At 39.5% G+C, this 19,212-nt stretch overlaps 2 protein-coding genes across 3 annotated transcripts; both read right to left on the bottom strand.

The window, feature by feature from the left end:
* Positions 1-106: 106 nt before the first annotated feature.
* ccnb2 (cyclin B2) lies at positions 107-3,887 on the bottom strand. Its single transcript, XM_058078351.2, has 8 exons — positions 3,732-3,887; positions 3,528-3,644; positions 2,301-2,558; positions 2,063-2,221; positions 1,643-1,879; positions 1,418-1,558; positions 369-479; positions 107-301 (listed from the first exon to the last, which is right to left on the bottom strand). Exons 1-8 carry the CDS (start codon positions 3,756-3,758, stop codon positions 203-205), a joined length of 1,149 nt encoding a protein of 382 aa, XP_057934334.2. The 5' UTR covers positions 3,759-3,887; the 3' UTR covers positions 107-202.
* Positions 3,888-4,483: 596 nt separating this feature from the next.
* cars1 (cysteinyl-tRNA synthetase 1) lies at positions 4,484-19,211 on the bottom strand. 2 transcript variants are annotated; one of them, XM_058077632.2, is made up of 23 exons: positions 19,099-19,211; positions 16,881-17,108; positions 15,988-16,079; positions 15,194-15,282; positions 15,037-15,133; positions 14,584-14,682; positions 14,334-14,483; positions 13,492-13,632; positions 12,238-12,326; positions 12,039-12,160; positions 11,464-11,576; positions 10,817-10,945; positions 10,266-10,395; positions 9,352-9,455; positions 9,169-9,266; positions 8,354-8,543; positions 8,200-8,268; positions 7,653-7,734; positions 7,326-7,406; positions 7,089-7,156; positions 6,053-6,112; positions 5,877-5,960; positions 4,484-5,390 (listed from the first exon to the last, which is right to left on the bottom strand). In XM_058077632.2, exons 1-23 carry the CDS (start codon positions 19,118-19,120, stop codon positions 5,265-5,267), a joined length of 2,463 nt encoding a protein of 820 aa, XP_057933615.2. In that variant the 5' UTR covers positions 19,121-19,211; the 3' UTR covers positions 4,484-5,264. The 2 variants fall into 2 exon arrangements, with proteins under 2 accessions (XP_057933615.2, XP_057933616.2); XM_058077633.2 differs by lacking the exon at positions 16,881-17,108 and having other exon boundaries at positions 19,099-19,210.
* Between the last annotated feature and the right edge of the window lies 1 nt (position 19,212).

Here is a 19,212-nt window from a genome sequence, read left to right on the forward strand (position 1 = left end):
AAAATGACTTATTCAAGAAGTACAAAAGGTTTCAGTGGTCTCCTGTACAAAGATGTTTAATAAACCAAACTTTGTGGCATAGAACTTGCAGACAAATGTGAACAAAGCTGCAATCTTTGGAATAAAAAAGTCGTAAAATATTAAAAAGAATAACATTAAAATAAAGTGCAAGTGGAACACATTCTTGCCAAGGATTCAAGAATCAGAGCGCAGCCGCCATGTCGCAGACTAGCTTGGACTTGAGCTGAGGGATCAGACTGATCTTCAGCAGCTTACTGCTGGAGTACTTGTTCCTGACGGCCTAAAAAAAAAAAAAAGTTTAAAAAAAACTTTTACACTGTGCTTCACCTCAACGTTTAGTTCCTCACCTGGAACTTTGTTTTCCCCTCGTTCACCATCACTACATTCTTGGCCATGTGCTGCATGATGGGTTTCAAGTGGGCCTCGTCATATGTGGAGTAGTGCTGCTGTGTGCTCGACTGACAAGGGAGAGAAAACAATATAAAATTTACTTTAACTATTTAATAGAGTATAAAACCCCAAATTGAAATTTACATTAGAGCCCTCTAGACATGAAATAACACTCCTATAGGCTTCCTATAGTAGCCTAGACATGCACACATTAGCATTTTACTTTCTGGACAGTGGCCATTGTCTCTACAATACTGCCACCTAGTGGTCATTTGGCTAAGTTTATGCTTTAAAAAAATGCGTACAATTAGCTTATGCGTAATTTGACTACAAATTGGTCAAACTGGTCAACTACAAAAACAAACGTCATTAAATACTAGGGATCGACAGATTTTTTTTTTTCCCCATCACCCTTAGCCAATTGCCAATACTGCTTTTGCTCCCTCAATTTACATGGGAAAAAAATGACTGAAATATTCCAGGTCTCAAGTTTAAATATATTTAAATGTAAACACTGAACACAGCATTATCAAACTAGGATTTTAATTTCTAAATGGAATATTTAATAGCATATAAAACCCCATTTCCGACCTAAAGATTTACATTAGAGCCCTCTAGACATGAAATAACACCCCTATAGGATTCCATTACCCAATTATAGAAGACTAGACATGCACAAGTTACCACTGAAAGTTTGTTCCGTTTTAGTTTGTGGACAGCGGCCATTGTCGCTACAATACTGCCACCTAGTGGGCATTTGGCCAAGTTTATGCTTAAAAATGCGTACAATTAGCTTACGTGTGATTTGACTCAGGCTGTGGTCAACTAGCTGCAAAATTCTAAAAAAAGCACCAAGTTAGCTTAACAGTTGCGTTGTATTTTTCCCCATTCACCCAATCCCACACTTGTGGTAAGTTACATCTGTAGTCACAGCTGCCCTGGGTTAGTCCGATTGAAACCCAAACGTTCATTTGCGAAAACCAGCAGATAGACTATGACCACTCACCCAAGGCAGTCCGTTTAGCAGCAGCTGAGCAAGGCACAGAGCCGCAGCGGCAACCTCAGAGGGGCGATAGTGCACCATGTTGTAGTCGATCAGAGTCAGCTCCATCAGATACTTGGCCAGCATGTGTCTCGCTGTGTCCGACTGCGGGTTAAAGTGCATGTTTAAAGTACATCTGCATTATTTTTTTTTTTAAACGTCAATACCGATACGCTTTGTCACACTCACATTGGACACCTTTGAAGCTCTCCTGAGGAAGTGCAGGGGCAGAGGACGCCCCAGCTGAAAGCTGAGGGTCTTCAGAACCAGCCGCTCCATCTCCAAAATCTGGGCCTTGCTGAAGGTGTTGTCAGTGATGTAGGCGAAGTCTCCCACCTCCGGGGCGTACATCTCCTCGTATTTGCAGGCCACCAGCATCGCCGTCACGCCGACCAGCTGCAGCTTTCGGCGAGAAACTGGCTGTACCTGCGGAGGGGGGGTTTACGATATTGGGTTCACAAAAATATTGATACTTCATTCCACGATATTGTAAAGTATGATATGGATATTTCTAGGAATTTGTCATAGACTGTATATGCTATTTATTCAAGTGCAGACACGGCAAAGGTTCATTTCGTATCGCCACCCTCAGTATCGCCACCCTCCTACCTGGAGGAAGCGATCGAGGACGGCGACTGAGAGGTACAAGGTCTCCTGCAGCAGCTGGAAACTGGAATGAACTTGGACCATCCAGTCGACGAGAAGCGCTCGCATGCGATCCGTGATTTCGTAACCCTCCATGTAGTTTGCGTGTATGGGCTGCTGCACCTGGTGAAGAGCAGCAAAGCCAACCTCAGGATCATTCCTCCATTTAGTAAAGTCAAACAGGAGTGGGCGGGGTCACGACCTCCAGCTGGTGGAGATATCTGTAGATGTCCTTCACATATTCGGCGCAGAGCTGTGGCATGTCACCATCATCCTTGTCAACATCATCCACGGGGAGCAGTGCGTCCGAGAAAGCTCGGCACAGGTCCTGCTCCTCTTCCTCCTTCATGGACACGTCGGCTACCGCTTCTGGAACTGGAGGAAGTGGCTCTGCTGGAGCCTGGACCTGGATTGGCTGAACTTTAGCTTTCTGGGCTCTACCGGCTCTGGTCTGCACCTTCTGGCAGAGACAAAATCTGTTAGATTGTGGTTTCAGGCAATTAATCAAGCTGAATACGAGAGTCTCTGGTTCTACCATATCTTACTTATTGTGTGGAAATATGGGCTAATAACTATAAAAGCTATCTTCACTGGCTAAATGTACTGCAAAAAAGGCCAGTAAGGATAATTCATAATGCCGCCTACAGAGAACATACTAACTCCTTATTTCTAAAGAACACAAATATTCAACTTGCTGATATAGTTCATCTTCAAACAGCTAAAATAATGCATAAGGCTAAAAATAAGCAATTAGCTAAAAATGTCATCCAATACTTCTCTACAAGAGAGGAGTACTATGATCTCAGGGAAGAAGTACATTTGAAACACTTCTATGCTAGGACTACGTTAGCATAGCATTTCAGTATGTGGAATGGATTGAGTAAGGAAATCAAACAATGCACAACGATGAGCCAATTCAAGAAACAATACAAGCAGTTGATGTTTGCTAAATACAAGGATGAAGAGTCTTGAACCAGTCATGATGTGCTATATATATATCACTATATTGACACGCACTATGGTACCCATTATGGCATTGGATGCTCATATCACCAAGTACTTCCGTATGTGACAAAAATACAATTAAAAAATAAAAAACTATATTAGGAAAGCAGGAAGTGAACAAATGTAACAGTGATTGTAAAAGTACCAGATGGAGGGGTAAGATTTAATAAGCTTTGCTTCTTCCTACTCCTTTTGGACATGTGGAACTGGGAACTGATTATGGGATGCATTCAATGGTAATCTAATGCATGTTCAAATGAAATAAAACCATTACCATTACCAAAATCATGCAAAACAGCGCCCCTAGCGTTTTGACTGAGACTTTCAGGGCGCGCACTCAACCTACAATGGCCAGTCACGTGGGTCCAAGTTAAAGATTAAAACACACACCGTCGTACTATGGAGGTCAAGAAACATGACTTACCTTCGTGACGACTGCTGCTGCTGCTGCCCCAGGACAGTTTGTAATCTCTCCTAGGGCAGCCCTCCGGGACCCGACGGTGCTTTTACCTTTGATTAGATTCTCAGCGGCGGGAATCATCTGACAAACAAACATTTTCAAGCAAACTTTTCACGGTTCGATATAAGCTAGCTAGGTCAGAAAGTGAACCACGTAAAAGATACTCACCGCAGCAGGAGCATACACAGACGACATGATTCGATTTAAAAGCAGCAAAGGGCTCAAATTGGGAGAATCTCCAGCAGTTGCAGCCGCAAACACAAACGAAAGATGACCACTGAGAGCCACAAGTGTAACTCCCAAGGCGCATGAGCAGCATTCAAATACAACGGAGTCAAATGTGATTGGACAATGATCCAATAGGCCACTTCTGATTGGTTAAAAGCCGGAAGTGAAAGGTACTCATATGACAAACGTGTAAACACTTAACGCAAATAACCAAGCGTTCATATTTCAATTTTGATGGTCGCAATAAAAAAAATTGTGGTGGGCTTTTTATTTGAAACATTTAAAGATCGTCAAATTATTTAGCAACTTTACATGAATTGTTTCATGACTATATCAGAACGATGAAATATGTGCGTTGTGCGAGTGTTGAACGAGCCGTTCAAAACTTGCCTTTTTTCAAAATACCGAACTGGGACTCACGGGTACCCGTCAGGAGGGACATTTCTGCGCATGTGCAAATTGATGTACTCTGGTGACTCGAGAGAATCGGGTACCCGTTTGAGTGACTCGTAAGTCGACACAAGAACTCGAATCAGTAAAAGGACTCAAAAGGACTCATGTGTTCTAATTGACCTTTATATATAATGTATATTTATCGATATATGATTTACCGTCAATATACTCTGCATTCTACTCTGAAGTACACTCTATTGTCCTCTGGACCTTTTCAATGATGATGATGATACAAAGACAATGGTTGATGTATTTATTATTGATTTTAACAACACTTCTTCTTCTTCTTCTTATTATTATTATTACATGGGTAATTTTACAACAATTACTAAACACCGGTACATTAAATCACACCAAAGCCACTAAATGCTTTATTTCCAGTGAGGAATGGATGGTAAAACTATCGGAAAATCATCAAAAAGAAAAAAAAATAGATATATTCTTGTTTCTGGAGACAAAGAAACAATAACCAACATGAATATTATGAACATGTACTGCCCCGATTTCTGTATAGAGACGTTAAACTTTTGTTCTATTGCATTTGTATCTAGAAACATGATGTTTTCATGGTAGGTCAGCGTGAGGAGGCAGTCCAAGGAGGAGCTTCTTAACCTGGGGTCCATGGATGGACTTCAGGGGTCCGTGAAAATCAGATAAAAATGTGATGATGACGATGATAATGAGTTTGATCATTTATACAGTTGCAAATATGGCGTCACTGCTATTGGAACCTTCATTTCCCTCAGAGGATCAATACACTTATCTCATCTAGTCTTTGTGTATTAAAACCTTCAGTAGGGGTTTCACGTCAGTACAGTGGAACCCGTTTAAGTCGACATCCTCGCCATTGCTTGAACATTTACGCGAGACATGAGGAAAACGGGCCATAATAAAGGATTTGCTCGCTGACATGGTTTCTCCACTGCATACTAGACTTCCATAGCATTTATAGCAGTACAGAAAAGGTGGTAAAATAAAAAAAAACATTAAGGAAGGGACTAAGAATGTAAAGGGCGGGGCTTAGTTGCCATTTTGGCTCATAAGATACTCGTTGTGCAACTTCTCTTGCGTCTCAAAAAGCTTGCGCAGCTTCTTTGCTTGTCCTTTGCTGAGCTCCTTCCCTTCGGCGTCGTGAGTGGGGAAACCCTGGGGACAGATGGACATGTATGATCTTACATTTGTTCACTTCCTGCTTTCCTAATATACATGTGTATTCTCCTAGCTTTACGTATTGCTTCCTGTCAGCTAAGTAGCTGTTAATATGTTTTGCTTCATTATCAGCCAGCCTTCAGATATGAAATTTTCCGGATATTCCCGCAAATTCCTGGATTTAAGAAAAAAATAGGAGCCGTGACGCTATAGCGTTTCTGTATCCTTGTTAAAAACATCAACGCTAGATTCTTCTGCCTAACTTGTGCCTTTCTTCAAAATGTATGATCGCTAGCTGCGAGATTGATTGACAATGGTCTCCAGCCAATCAGAACACAGAACACATTGGGGTGAGCCAAACAGGACTGTTGTAGCTAAGACCATACATGACTCCAATACACCACAAGGACGCAGAACACAATGTTCTATCAAAGTGTTGGCATTTCCACGCCTATCATTCAAGATAGCAATACAATGTCTTACCGATTCATCAAATTTGGAGTATTTGTCCGTTTCCGCGAGAAACATTTCACATGGCGGGATCTTCATTTTGGCAAGTTTTGCCATCTGAAACACAAAAGCAAAAAAAATGAAGGAAGCAGGAATTATCAAAGATGAATTAGCTTAGCTTAGCTTAGCTGGACGAGCTCAACTCGGACCTCCTGTTCTTCTTTCTTCCTGGCTGCCTCCTCTTTTTTCCTTTGCTTCTCTTCCTCCTGCTGCAAAAACAACAACAATGTTGTGTTGGAAAGAAGCAGTTCTGCACACCAACATGCATAAATTGATACATTTGCAACTTATGTACGCAACCACTGACACAGTCTCATATTGTATGCTTGAAAAAAATGTCGTGAATGTCTGTCTTGAGGGTTTTTTTTGTTTTTAATAAAATGGTGTAAATAAAATGTGACTATAGGGGTGTTACGTCATGTCGAGAGGGCTCTAATAGTGTTTAGAAGATTGTAAACCAGTTTTCTATGTATGCTTTGACTATGAAAATACACAATTTATAAATAAGGAATACCACTGTGGGGCACGCAGGCCTCACAGCGAGGAGACCCAAGTTCGATCCCACCCTCGGCCATCTCTGTGTGGAGTTTGCATGTTCTCCGGGTACTCCGGTTTCCTCCCACATTCCAAAAAACATGCTAGGTTAATTAACGACTCCAAATTGTCCATAGGTATGAATGTGAGTGTGAATGGTTGTTTGTCTATATGTGCCCTGTGATTGGCTGGCCACCAGTCTAGCCTGTACCCCGCCTCTCGCCCGAAGACAGCTGGGATAGGCTCCAGCACCCCTGCGACCCTCTTGAGGATAAGCGGTAGAAAATGAACAAATGAATGTCTACCGTATTGGGTAAGACAAGTGTAAAAGTGAGCATAGGGGTGTTATTTCATGTCTAGAGGGCTCTAATAATGTTAACTACTATTTAAAATATTTGATTTATGAATAAGGAATCCTACTTTCTGGCACCAATTAACTGCAATAATATAGTAATAATAATACTTGTGCACAGATATCAATAGATCTTGATATATCTGATAATATTAAATTAAATTAATAATACAAATCTCCCCACTGAGGGATGAATAAAGGCATATCTTAATTGTCCGATATTCCCGATTTAAAAGTTTTAGAGACGGGCAAATGAATGTCACCTGGAAAAGCAAACAAACACTAGCACACCTCCTTACCTTCTTCTTCTCATCCCTTTCTTTCATTAAGGTCTCCTTGTCCACCAGTTTCACCACGGTTGGCAGTCCTGCAACACGCAGTCAAAACACAAGCATGGGTTTTCTCCTTCCCACCCAGGCTTACTCCAAAAACATGGACATACTGTGGGCTTACAGTACCAAAGGAGAGTTACTCCAAACAAAATATGTCCATAAATGCTGATTAGGGAGCGTGACGTGACAAGGATGGGATGTTACCTTCATGATCCTCCAGTCGGACACCAAGTTCTGGTAATGTATCATTGCGGACAACGTCGCAGAGCTGGAGCAAGTCCATGACTAGATAAGGTGAAGAAGAAATATTTGCCAGCTGTTATGAATATCACGTTCAAGGACATGGTACTCTTCTGTTAAAGAAAGAAAAATCCTTGAAAAAAGCCATAATTAGCCTTTTTTTTTTTTTTACTGTATTTTACGATCAAAACAATTGTGTATACAACATGTTGGCAGGTCTGGTTTCAACTCATTTTGGGGACTGTTTTTCAAGTTCTTGCTTTAATCTGCATGTGTGTGAGTGTGTCTTACCCTTCTGCTGTCTGGCAATTTGTCGCACTTGTTCTCGGAACTCCGAGAGGACCTTGAGGTACGGCATCACTGTGCTCTCCAGCTAGCAAACGGAGCAGAAACAGCATCATCATGTTATAAAAATCGGTGTCTGTTGAGCTTCGGTACCTAAACGATCCATTTTCTATGCCGCTTATCCTCGCTGGACCGGTGGGATACTAAACTAAATCAAGTCAAATTGCATCTGAAAGTGATGAACACTAATATTTTGATAATAAAAAAACATCAAATCGGGACACCCTTGCCTGTGTAGATGAAGAAATGAGGTGTTTTATACAGCAGGGTTGTTTAATTTGGACGCTTAGAGATTGTGGCTGTCATTCGGAAAGAAAAAAAACTCCTGTAAACGTGGCTAATAATGTCATTAATGACTACAGGACACTGTTATATATTATATCTATATCGGCTTCATATCATCTATTAACAAGATGTAGGTTTGCATCACAATTAACTAATGCTCACCTCTAGAAAAAACATGGGAAAAGTGTAAAATCGGGTTGTTTCTTACATCGACATTCTGTCCTTGTCCTCCCACGGGGAAACCAACAGACTCCGATCCGTCGATGGCGCCAAATATCTACAAGACAACAGCAACGCATGGTGAAACGTCTTAAACTGATGAAAAGAAAAACTACTGTTGAGTGAAAACAAAATCTTCTCACCTTGAGCATGTTGGTCAGATACACGGCGATGCTCCCCATTAGCATACGGTTGGGTCTCAGCCTGCTGCTCTTCTTGGCGGCCATGTAGCTGTTGCTCTGGCTGACCAGCTGCCTCATCTCCTCCATGGCTGTGCGGGTGTCAATGTTGTCACACAGAGCCTCGTGGACGGCCGACTTCTTCACGTAGAAGCTGGAGAACGTGGACAACGGCTTTTCATTTCGAGGGCGATCGTGCTTTTTTTTTTCACTTTTCTGACCTATAAATGTCGTTAGAATGTTGTATTCGCATGTTAAACGATACCAACGTTTAAGATAATGACGTCAGCCGTCGGCTTCCTTATATGGGCGTGTCAGGGTATCCCTGACCTCCTCCTGTGTCTGCTACGCTTCTTTCGTAGAAGATTTAGTTAGCATGTGTAAGTAGTTATCTGTGTAGCATTATAGAGTGCGCATACAGGAACCGTCTTAAATGCATGCATGCAAATTACAAGCTCACAGATGTCCGGAACGCAAGTAGTACCGCAAAAAAAACACATTTCCACTACCAATGGTGGAACCAGTGGTGCCTCTGACAAAGTGTGTCCGACAATGAGTGCTCCTGCTCGGGCAGCCGAGGTGGACGCAGCACGCTTGTGTCCCAGTTCTCCGGAGCTCCGCTACACCAGCAGTGCCAACATTACCGCTCTTTGAGTTCATACGCGGTGAGTCGGGGGTCTCCAAACAGTAGCCCATGAGCTACCAGTAGCTCCTAACCATTTTTCAAGTAGCTCTTCATTCATTTGAAGGCCCAGGTTCGCCCATTGCGTCTCACCTACCCGTTGTTAAGCTCCACCTCTGCTCCCTCCCACTTCTCAAACTGGCCGGTGGCGTCTGTAGGAGCACGTAAAATGTCCTTCACATTCAAGAAGAATTCCTGTTGGACAAAAGAGGAAAGACATCATATTACTGGTACGGGATTTAGGATGATTCCTCTTCCACCCCCAAGACGCGTCACATACGTTGAGGAACTTCTCGTACTGAACTGCAGACTCCATGGTGTTGGGAGAGTAGTCAAGGGTATCTTTCCACGAATGCATCAAGAAAGCTAGACGGAGTTGGCGGGCTGCGACAAAAAAAACAAACAGGAAAAGTTGAAAATGAATGTAATCAGTGTTCAATGTTATGTAATCAGAATTATTAATGCAATATTTCTAAAAATTACATTAGACATATATCAGAAAATATGATATATACATTTTTATAAAATATTACAAAAGGCCTCTCTCTGTCTCTCAATTGTACATATTGTTGAAATGATTAGCTCAAATTGTGTGAGTGTGCATGGTGTGTTGCATGGAGGCATAATAATAAATAGTAAAAACAAGATGATCCAACAGCAGTGAAAACTTATATTCCGCATCAAACATCATTAAAATAATTCTTCAATTATGAACAATTATTCAATACAAATTATGATTACTTATTGAGTTCCAGGGCAAATGAGTGATTTTTATTGGGCCGTGGTAAATTCTCAAAATGTAAATGATCAAGTTAAAAGAAAAAAAGAAGAAAATTTTAAATAAGAAAGTTGAAATAATTGGGATTATTTTAGAAAAACAACAAAAAATGGAAACAGCTATAATTTTACCAGAATAAAGTTAAAATATTGAGAAAAAAAAATTATTCTTACAAGATCAAACATGTAATACGAGGTAAAATATTAATTTTACTAGCAAAGAGTTTAAATATTGAAGAAAAAACATAATATGACAATATATAAAAAAAAAATAAACAAATTTTTATTGTATTTTTGGGTAAAAAAAATTAAGTCACAACATTAAAAGAAAATCTTGAAATCACTTTTTGTAAAAAAACTTTTTTTTTTGTTTTTTTTTTTTTACACAGACTGACTGACCAGAACCAGAAGGTTTACCTGTATTTTTTGCCAAGGCCTCCTTAATGGTGATGAAGTTCTTCAGAGATTTGGACATCTTGCATCCTGCAATGGTAAGGTGACCGGTGTGCAGGAAGTAGCGGACCCAGTGATCGTTCTCGAAGAAAGCCTGTGAGGGGAAAGAAATTGTGTATGAATTACCGTATTTTCTCCGGAGTATATAATAAGTCGCACAAGGCCAAAAATGCATAATTAGGTAGAAAAAAAAACATACATAAGTCGCGCTGGAGTATAAGTGGCATTTTTTGAAGGTAATTTATTTTAACTACGTGACTAAAATAGACATTATGTCCTCTTGGGAGGCAAGTTCTAACAATAAAAGAATAGTGAACAGGCTGAATAGGTGTAAGAAATACTAACACAATGCTTATTCAGCTACACAAAACATAAACACAAAATGTGTCCAGTTTTTTAATTTTAAGTCGTAGGAACAGCCGACCTATGAAGAAAAAAAGGTACTTATAGTCCGGAAAAATACGGTAGTAATGAACTGTTGCACATGTGTACTACTCAAGTTTGCACTTTTGTACCTCTGACTGAGCCAGCTCGTTGTCATGATGGGGGAATCTGAGATCGAACCCCCCACCGTGGATGTCCATAGACTCTCCCAAAATGGAGCCAGCCATGGCAGAGCATTCAATATGCCAGCCAGGCCTTCCCTGTTACAAAGAAACCAAGCTTTGTCAGTTGCATGTAGAATCTTTCAATATTTTCACAGTTACAGCACTGAAAACACAGGGCACATATAGACAAACAACCATTCACACTCACATTCATACCTATGGACAATTTGGAGTGGCCAATTAACCTAGCATGTTTTTGGAATGTGGGAGGAAACCGGAGTACCCGGAAACCAGAAAACCCACGCATGCACGGGGAGAACATGCAAACTCCACACAGAGACTCCACTTGCACACCGTGCAGCAAAATAAGCAATTTAAGTCATAAATAAGACGTAATATAGATATAATATGTAATATTAGCGTTACTATACCATTAAACAGCATGATTTCATAACCAATAACCAAATGGCAAGGAATGACCGTACGACAACCACCTTGCACATTTTGCACTTTTGCACATTTTGCAAGGCGTCAAGCATGTCAATCAAGCATGTCAATCAAGCATGTCAATCAAGCATGTCAATATTGCACCCAATTTGGGTTTCAACTCTCACCTTCCCCCATGGAGAATCCCACGAAGGCTCTCCAGGCTTTGACGCCTTCCACAAGGCAAAGTCATTGGGTGATTTCTTCTCACTCAATCTGTCAGCAGAAATGCTCAAATCACCTAAAAAAACAAACAAACAAAAAAAAAACATGAACGTCTCTATGGTAACCATGTGAGAAGTGCGTTTCTTCTAAGTAAAATTCCTGATTTACAGATGAAAGTTAAGAGCATAGAAGATGTGTTTACCTTCTAAATGTGGGTTTTAACATTATTAGAGCCCTCCAGACATGGCATAACACCCCTATAGTCACGTTTAATTAGCGTTAGCCGAATATTGCAGCCATAATAGAAAATAAGTAATTTGAGACATAACTAAGACACGTGTGTTGCTGTAAATGTTTTATCTGTTAGGGGAGCTAAGTGGGAGGTGGACAGGAAGTGAAGTCGGGGGGTTCAAAGCTGATTTTTAATTTTGCGTGGGTTTACGCCTGCAAAAAAAGTACCTGGTGTTTATTATTGATTACTGTGTCTGTTGTGAGATGGTTCGAGCCGAAAGAAAGAACCAAACATGCACTCATGTACCTTCTCCTTCCTCCAAGGCCTTCTGATCTCCAACTGCTTCCGGCACCAGTTTGGCATACGAGTGCTGCGCGCTGGCATCAAACTTTGCAGTGTTAAAGTAAACAGAACCATTCGATTCATATCTGAAAAAAAAAACATAATTTGAAGTTTTAGTGAGATTATCGGTGCAGTACGTGTGAAAGAGTCACTAGTCCTTTACCCATAGCCGTTTGAGACGATCTTCTTCACAAACTCCACAATCTCTGGTACGTATTCACTGACACGGGTCAGGACATCAGGAGGAAGAACCTGGAAAAATCAGAAAGCTCATTTTAGGTTATAGAGTATATGAATATGAACTAATAACTCAGTTTGATTCTGCATTTGCAACATATGAAACACACGGACATCTACGCCAACGCCAACTACAGGAAATGCCTGACTAGGCTTCCTCCACCAAGCTTGGGGATCAAGTACTAGTTTCCCTCTTCAAATACAAATTCATTCCGAATCTTTATTTCATTTGTTTTTGGTATTTTTTCTTGATCGTTTTAAGATTCCGTTGCTGTTTGTTACACTAAATCATCAGCGCCAGCTGACAAAACGTTGCGGACAAAGTTGCAAGAATGAAGTCAAAAATGGGAATAAAGTCGTAATGATGAGAAGAACATTTACAAGAAGAAACTCCACACAGAGATGGCCGAGGGTGGAATTGTGAGGTCTGCACGCTAACCACTCGTCCGCCGTGCAGCCCCCCACCTAATATTATGAGGAAAAATAAAGTCGACAAGTAACAGAGTTGAAATATTAAAGAACAAAAGTCATAATATGAGAAACATACAAAAGAAAAATTAAGTTGTATTTTTGGAAATTATGTTTGGGAAAAAGTTATAATATTTTAAATAAATGGGAAGAACACAACAAAAAAAGAAAATGGGGAAAAAAATAGCAAAGTTCATACTAGGCCTTTTATACTCTTACATGAAATGACACTCTTATGAGCTATTGTTGTTGTTATCATTATACATGTTATCATTTTATAAAAACAAATGTACCTTTAGATGTACCGAGCAATACATGAACACATATTTCTTTCCCTTTTCTGTGCATTCTAACACGAGAAAATGAGTTAATATGAGCTAGCTAACAATGCTGTCATTGGGATACATCTAGCCCTCTAAAAAATGACCCTTTAACAACGTTTCATGGTTTGATATCCATGCTGCATCATGATCATGCATGAACACGTACACGGATGATAACATGTAATAGTTGCCGTATCTTGCCCTATTTTCTCAGCAATCAACAAAGCTGAGATGTAGTTTTTTTCTTGTATATTGAAGATGTATAAACTTGGCATAAAGGGGCACTCGCATCCTTCCTAGGTAGATTCATTCGCTGTTTTTAGAAATGAACAAAACAGCTACTAACTTTTGTGGATATGACCCATTTTTCACCCTCTTCTGCGACTTACATTCAAGGCCTCCATGTCTTTATGGTATTCCCCCTCCCAATATTTAGGCACAATTGAGAAGATGGAATTGTCCGTCACTTCACTGCCAAACTGACCATCCAGCCAGTCAGACAGCAAGTCCTTGGAATCATCCAGTAGTCGCTGGAGCGAAAACATGAAAAACACACATTACCAAAAATACTGACTTCTAAAAAGTCTTCTAAAAACTAGCCAAACGGTAAATACTTCAACTTGCTGATATAGTTCATCTTCAAACAGCTAAAATAATGCATAAGGCTAAAAATAACCAATTAGCTAAAAACGTCATCCAATACTTCTCTACAAGGGAGGAGAAATATGATCTCAGGGTAACTATGGTAACCATTATGGCATTGGATGCTCATATCACCTCGTACGTCGGTATGTGACCCAAAAAAAAAAAAAATTATAGTTAAAAAAATACTTATATTAGGAAAGCAGGAAGTGAACAAATGTAAGTTACTGAAGCTATGTTACTATGGTAACCATTATGTCATTGGATGCTCATATCACCTTGTACGTCGGTATGTGACAAAAAAAAAAAAAATTATAGTTAAAAAAAAATACTTAAACTATATTAGGAAAGCAGGAAGTGAACAAATGTAACAGTTACTGATTGTAAAAGTACCAGATGGAGGGGTAGGATATTATGTTACTATGGTAACCATTATGTCATTGCATGGCCATATCACCTTGTACTTTGGTATGGGGGGGGGGGGGGGTGAAGAAACAAAATAAAAACATTAAACTATGTTAGGAAAGCAGGAAGTGAACAAATGTAACAGTTTATCCGTTTGTGGTTGTAAATATATTTAATAACTCACTTGGGCCAGAGGTCCCACCACTTCATCTGCTGCTTTGCTCTCCATGGCTGCCTGCAGAGGCTGCAGAGCGGCGCTGATGGCGACGTCGAGCTTTTCTAGCATTTGCTTCTTATCCGGGTCTGTGGTCGAGGTCAGACGGGCCCGAAATGGCTGTGAGGATTGCAAGTAAGCAGGGGAAGCCATTGTTGGATCTCCTCGGTTGTACAAGGACTTGAATTTTCATTTAAAAAAAAAGCCGGGAAGGTCTCACCACTCGGGCGGTCAGCACATCCTGTAGTATTTGAGCAGCTTTGGGTTGCTTCTCTTTGTACTGGTCCAGAAGATAGTTCTGACGTGCCCTTTTAATGATCTGATACAGATGAAAAATGCATTCGTTAGTGAGGTAATATACTATGTCACATTCGGGAGAGGATTTACCACAGCTAGGAGACCAGGGTTCAATTCCACCCTCGGCCATCTCTGTGTGGAGTTTGCATGTTCTCCCCGTGCATGCGTGGGTTTTTTCTCCGTTTCCTCCACATTCCAAAAACGGAGAAAAAACCCACGCATGCACGGGGAGAACATGCAAACTCCACACAGAGATGGCCGAGGGTGGAATTGAACTCGGGTCTCCTAGCTGTGAGGCGTGCGTGCTAACCACACCTCCGCCGTCGAGGATATGATTGTGTCTAATGAATCCCAAAGCCAAAGTCTAGCTTCTCACTTTGTCATCGATGTCGGTGATGTTCATGCAGTAGAAGACATCATACATGAAGTAGTCCCTGAGAATCCTCCGCAGAATATCGAAGGAGATGTATGATCTGGAGGACAAAGGGGCAACAATGAGAGGCATGTTGCACTATGAAGGTGCGTGACTTTACCTGGCATGGCCCATGTGGGAGGCATCGTACACCGTCGGTCCACAGCTGTACCACGTGACCTTGTTCCCATTCTGAGGAACAAATGGCTCCTGAAATATTTCAGAAGACGGACGTTAAAATATCATTATCTGGGGGACGGCCCAATGGAGGACCAATAACAAAAATGGGTATTACAGTCTTTAACTTTCCTAAATTGACAACCATTTAAAAATATGATAAGTAATTCAATGCATTTGCATGACAGTTGCTATGAAATTAAATATGAAATATGATCATGGTTTAATTTCATTTGAACATGCATCAGATTCCAATTGAGTGCATCCCATAATCAGTTCCCAGTTCCACATGTCCAAAAGGAGTAGGAAGAAGCAAAGCTTATTAAATCCTATCACTAACTGTTACATTTGTTCACGTCCTACTTTCCTAATATAATTTATTTTTTGTTAATTTATTATTTTGTATTTTTATGTACATTTATATAATATATATATTTTTTACAACAAAAGTTGATATATAATAATTATATTAACTTTATTATAATTACTACTATAACTTTATTCCCAAAATATTTTGACTTTATTATATAATATATATAATATAAATAATAATAACACATATAATATAATACTATATTATATAGTTAAATTTTTTAATTTATTAATTTGTATTTTTATATATATTTATATAATATATATAATATATTTTTTACAAAATAAACATTGCAGCACATCTTAGCTTTTCAGTCGACATTTTAGCAGCCAGACCCAAAGATTCTTCTCTTTCATCCTCCATACCTTCGCTCTGGTGAGGCTGTTGTAGAGTCTGAGTTGGGGAACATCTGTTCCAGCTGGGGGAGACCACTGAGGCTGCACCCGCCTTCCTTTCCCTGAAACCAAATAGTCAAAGCATTAAACAGGGGGGGCACAGGCAGTATTAGATCAGCCTCGTTTCTTGTAAATAAGAATTTGCTTGCCTGGGTAAATAAAGGTATCATAAATAATAATTCCAAAATATATGAAGTGTAAATGTGACTATAGGGGTGTTAGTTCATGTCCAGAGGGCTTTAATGATGTTAAAAACTACGTAAACAAGTTTTTTTCATGTCTGGAACCAATTCAACGGCATCAACGAGTGATGACTTAAATGTTTTTTAGTTGTTATTTCTTCCCTTGAAAGCAACAAAGGAGAATTGTCCGTAATAGACAAGCGGTATACGCGCTCGTTGTGTAGATTTGCTTCCTTGTGATACACCACGGTGAGACATGATGACCGATTCAATGTCCAAGCAACATAAAAGGGTGAAAATGTATCCAGACAAAACAGATCAGGCCGTGCTTCGATGAAAACACAACAACACACGACAACATTGCAGCAAGACCAGAAAGAAAAACAAGAAATAAAAATACAACGCAACCTCATTGAAGTATGCATGTCGCAATTATCGATATTATTTCTTCACTCTGTCAAAGCATACCTGGGGCCTGGGTGAGAAAGCCTAAATGAACATGCATGCATGTGACTAACAATGAAAGCGAAAGAAGCGATGCCTTTGTTCATGCTGGCGTCTGAAGCGGGGATGACTAGCCGCTAGCCGCTAGCCGCTAGCCACTTTTCCTGCACGGAGGACCTCAGCATCCTGGCTGGTTTCACAGACTAGCCATAATCAGGTCTCCATCCGTCTACTCACTGCTGTTTTGCGGGCTCAGGTCCTGCTGCAGGGCTGTTATATGTCTGTACCAACGCAGAGCGTGGACATGCTGGGGGTCTGGGGGTCTGTGGAGGAGCTTAAAGGCTTTCTGGTCAACCTGCGAAGGGCTGAAACCAGCCAGGTAACTGCGAGTGGTTAGGTAGTCATTCAGTGCCGCTTCAAGTGCGGCTTCCTCATTTATTTGTAGCAAGGAGCCATACTCAAAGGCTGCAAACACAAGAAAGCAAATAGTTGCAGATAAGACCGGGCTGCAGTTGCCTGAAATCAACAGCACGTTTCCCTTGGACGGCCATGTTAGCAGGAACCACGGCACTGGACCATTTTATCAACTCTGATGAAAAGAGTGCAATTTTCTCCTCATTGAAGAGCACATTTCAAAATGTATGAAACCATGTAACGCGCCTTCCATTAAAATAAGAAGCGGGAGAGAGAAAATAATCAAATAGAGAAAGTAGGCAAGGGCCACTTTAATATTTTGCAAAGCAAAATATTTGTAAATATGCTAAGAAGTTATATATTTTCAAGAAAGTATCTTTGTAAATTTTCTTTTCTTAATACGATAACTTTATTCCCAGAATATTTTGACTTTATTCAAATATTATAACCTTTTCCCCCTACTCCATTTTCCAAAAATAACTTTATTTTCTTTAATTAGTACAATCAGTTTACAATCAGTAACTGTTACATTTGTTCACTTCCTGCTTTCCTAATATAATTTTTTTTTATTATTTTGTATTTTTATGTATATTTATATATATATATACATATATATTTTTTTACAAAATAAATGTTGATATCATAATTATTATAACTTTATTATATTTATTACTATAACTTAATTCCCAGAATATTTCAACTGTATTCACATATTATAACCTTTTCCCCCTTTAAGAAAAAAAAATCTTTAAAATTTCAACTCTCTGCTACAGAAATTACATTATTTTTCCTGATGATATTTATCGTTTATTCTTGTAAAATTTGAACTTTTTTTTCTTGTTACAGAACTAAATCCTTCTCTCTGTAAATTTATTTTCTTTGAATTATTACTTTATTCCACAATATAGTCACTTTATTATTAACTTTCTCCCGTCAACCTAATTCACTGAAAATTACAACTTCATTTGTTTTGTGTGTCTCATAATATTACAACTACAAATTGATTTTTTGGGGGTAATATTTCACCTGTATGTTAAAAAAATATTTTTCCTCATAATATGTTATCTTTGTAAAATTACAACTTTTTTGTTGTTTTTTTCTTATTAAATGATATTTTGCTGGGGAGGATAATAAGCAGCTGGCTCACTTTGGACAGCCCTGCTATAAATAAATAACACCATATGTGAACATGATTGATGTCTGCATACACAATGAGGCCTAAACATGTAATGCAGCAATGAAACATAATAAAACAATACAAGTGAAAGCAAGCTTCGATGCATGGGTTCTTTTTGTGAAAAGGTAGCATCACCAACAGTTTCACTAATAGTGAAACCATCTTTGACCAAGAACGAAAATGAAACCAAGTCATAAAGAAACAAAACCAACGGAGCCCACTCCCCCAACCCTTCATGGAGACAATATGATAGCATTTTAGTCAAGTGGTGTATCATGTTAAAAACTCTTGCAGCACAAACAATTGGGACAATTACATAAACCCTACTTAATTACAGTGTTGTTGATGAGCAATGTAAACAGCTGTATTCCCATATTTTAAACAATAATGTTGGCAAGAAAAAAAATACCAATTTATAAATCCTTAACACGTTCAAACTAACTTTAATGGCAATCTTTAAATGTCATAAACTGATAATAACATTAATTACAGGGAAGGCTAAAGTGAAGCTTTTTGTGTTATTTGTATATTAATTGGCGATTGGTTAAAGCACATTCGTCACCATAGCCGATGTATTGTTTTTAGCTTGTCAAAAAAGCAGATTGAGAGTTAGGTTTCCATTTCCTTCAGCTGTAATAAATCACGATACAAAATGAAAATAATAACTTCAATCTCTGATTAATTTAGTTTTTAAACAGCCGGTAGCATTGGGTTTTTTAAAGGGGGTTGGTGTGTCAGTGACAGGTAGCTATCATGCCACACATGTTTCCATAAAAGCTAGCTATGTAACGTTAGCGTCATTACAGAGACAGCGTAAGTCATAGTTTCAGAAACCGGTGCGATGAAACAAAGTATTAAAAGTACCTTGTTCTCCTGAGTTCGACATCGCCACCGGTTCTGGGTTTCTGGACGCTGATGCAACAATAACGTGTCCGGAAGGCGAGACCGGGCTCTAAATACTCATGGTAGGAACTAATG

The sequence above is a fragment of the Doryrhamphus excisus genome, linkage group LG1, assembly GCF_037039965.1.
Source record: "Doryrhamphus excisus strain RoL-2023G ecotype Guam linkage group LG1, RoL_Dexc_Guam_v1.1, whole genome shotgun sequence".
Classification (NCBI taxonomy): domain Eukaryota; kingdom Metazoa; phylum Chordata; class Actinopteri; order Syngnathiformes; family Syngnathidae; genus Doryrhamphus; species Doryrhamphus excisus.

Coding starts and splice junctions, on each gene's coding strand:
- ccnb2 (XM_058078351.2), bottom strand. CDS start 3,758: ATGTCGTCTGTGTATGCTCCTGCTGCG. Junction 2,559..3,527: donor CAGCAGCAGTCGTCACGAAG/GTAAGTCATGTT, acceptor TGTCTCTGCCAG/AAGGTGCAGACCAGAGCCGG. Junction 2,222..2,300: donor GATATCTCCACCAGCTGGAG/GTCGTGACCCCG, acceptor GCTCTTCACCAG/GTGCAGCAGCCCATACACGC.
- cars1 (XM_058077632.2), bottom strand. CDS start 19,120: ATGTCGAACTCAGGAGAACAAG. Junction 17,109..19,098: donor GTCGAACTCAGGAGAACAAG/GTACTTTTAATA, acceptor TTGTGTTTGCAG/CCTTTGAGTATGGCTCCTTG. Junction 5,391..5,876: donor ACTCCAAATTTGATGAATCG/GTAAGACATTGT, acceptor ATCTGTCCCCAG/GGTTTCCCCACTCACGACGC.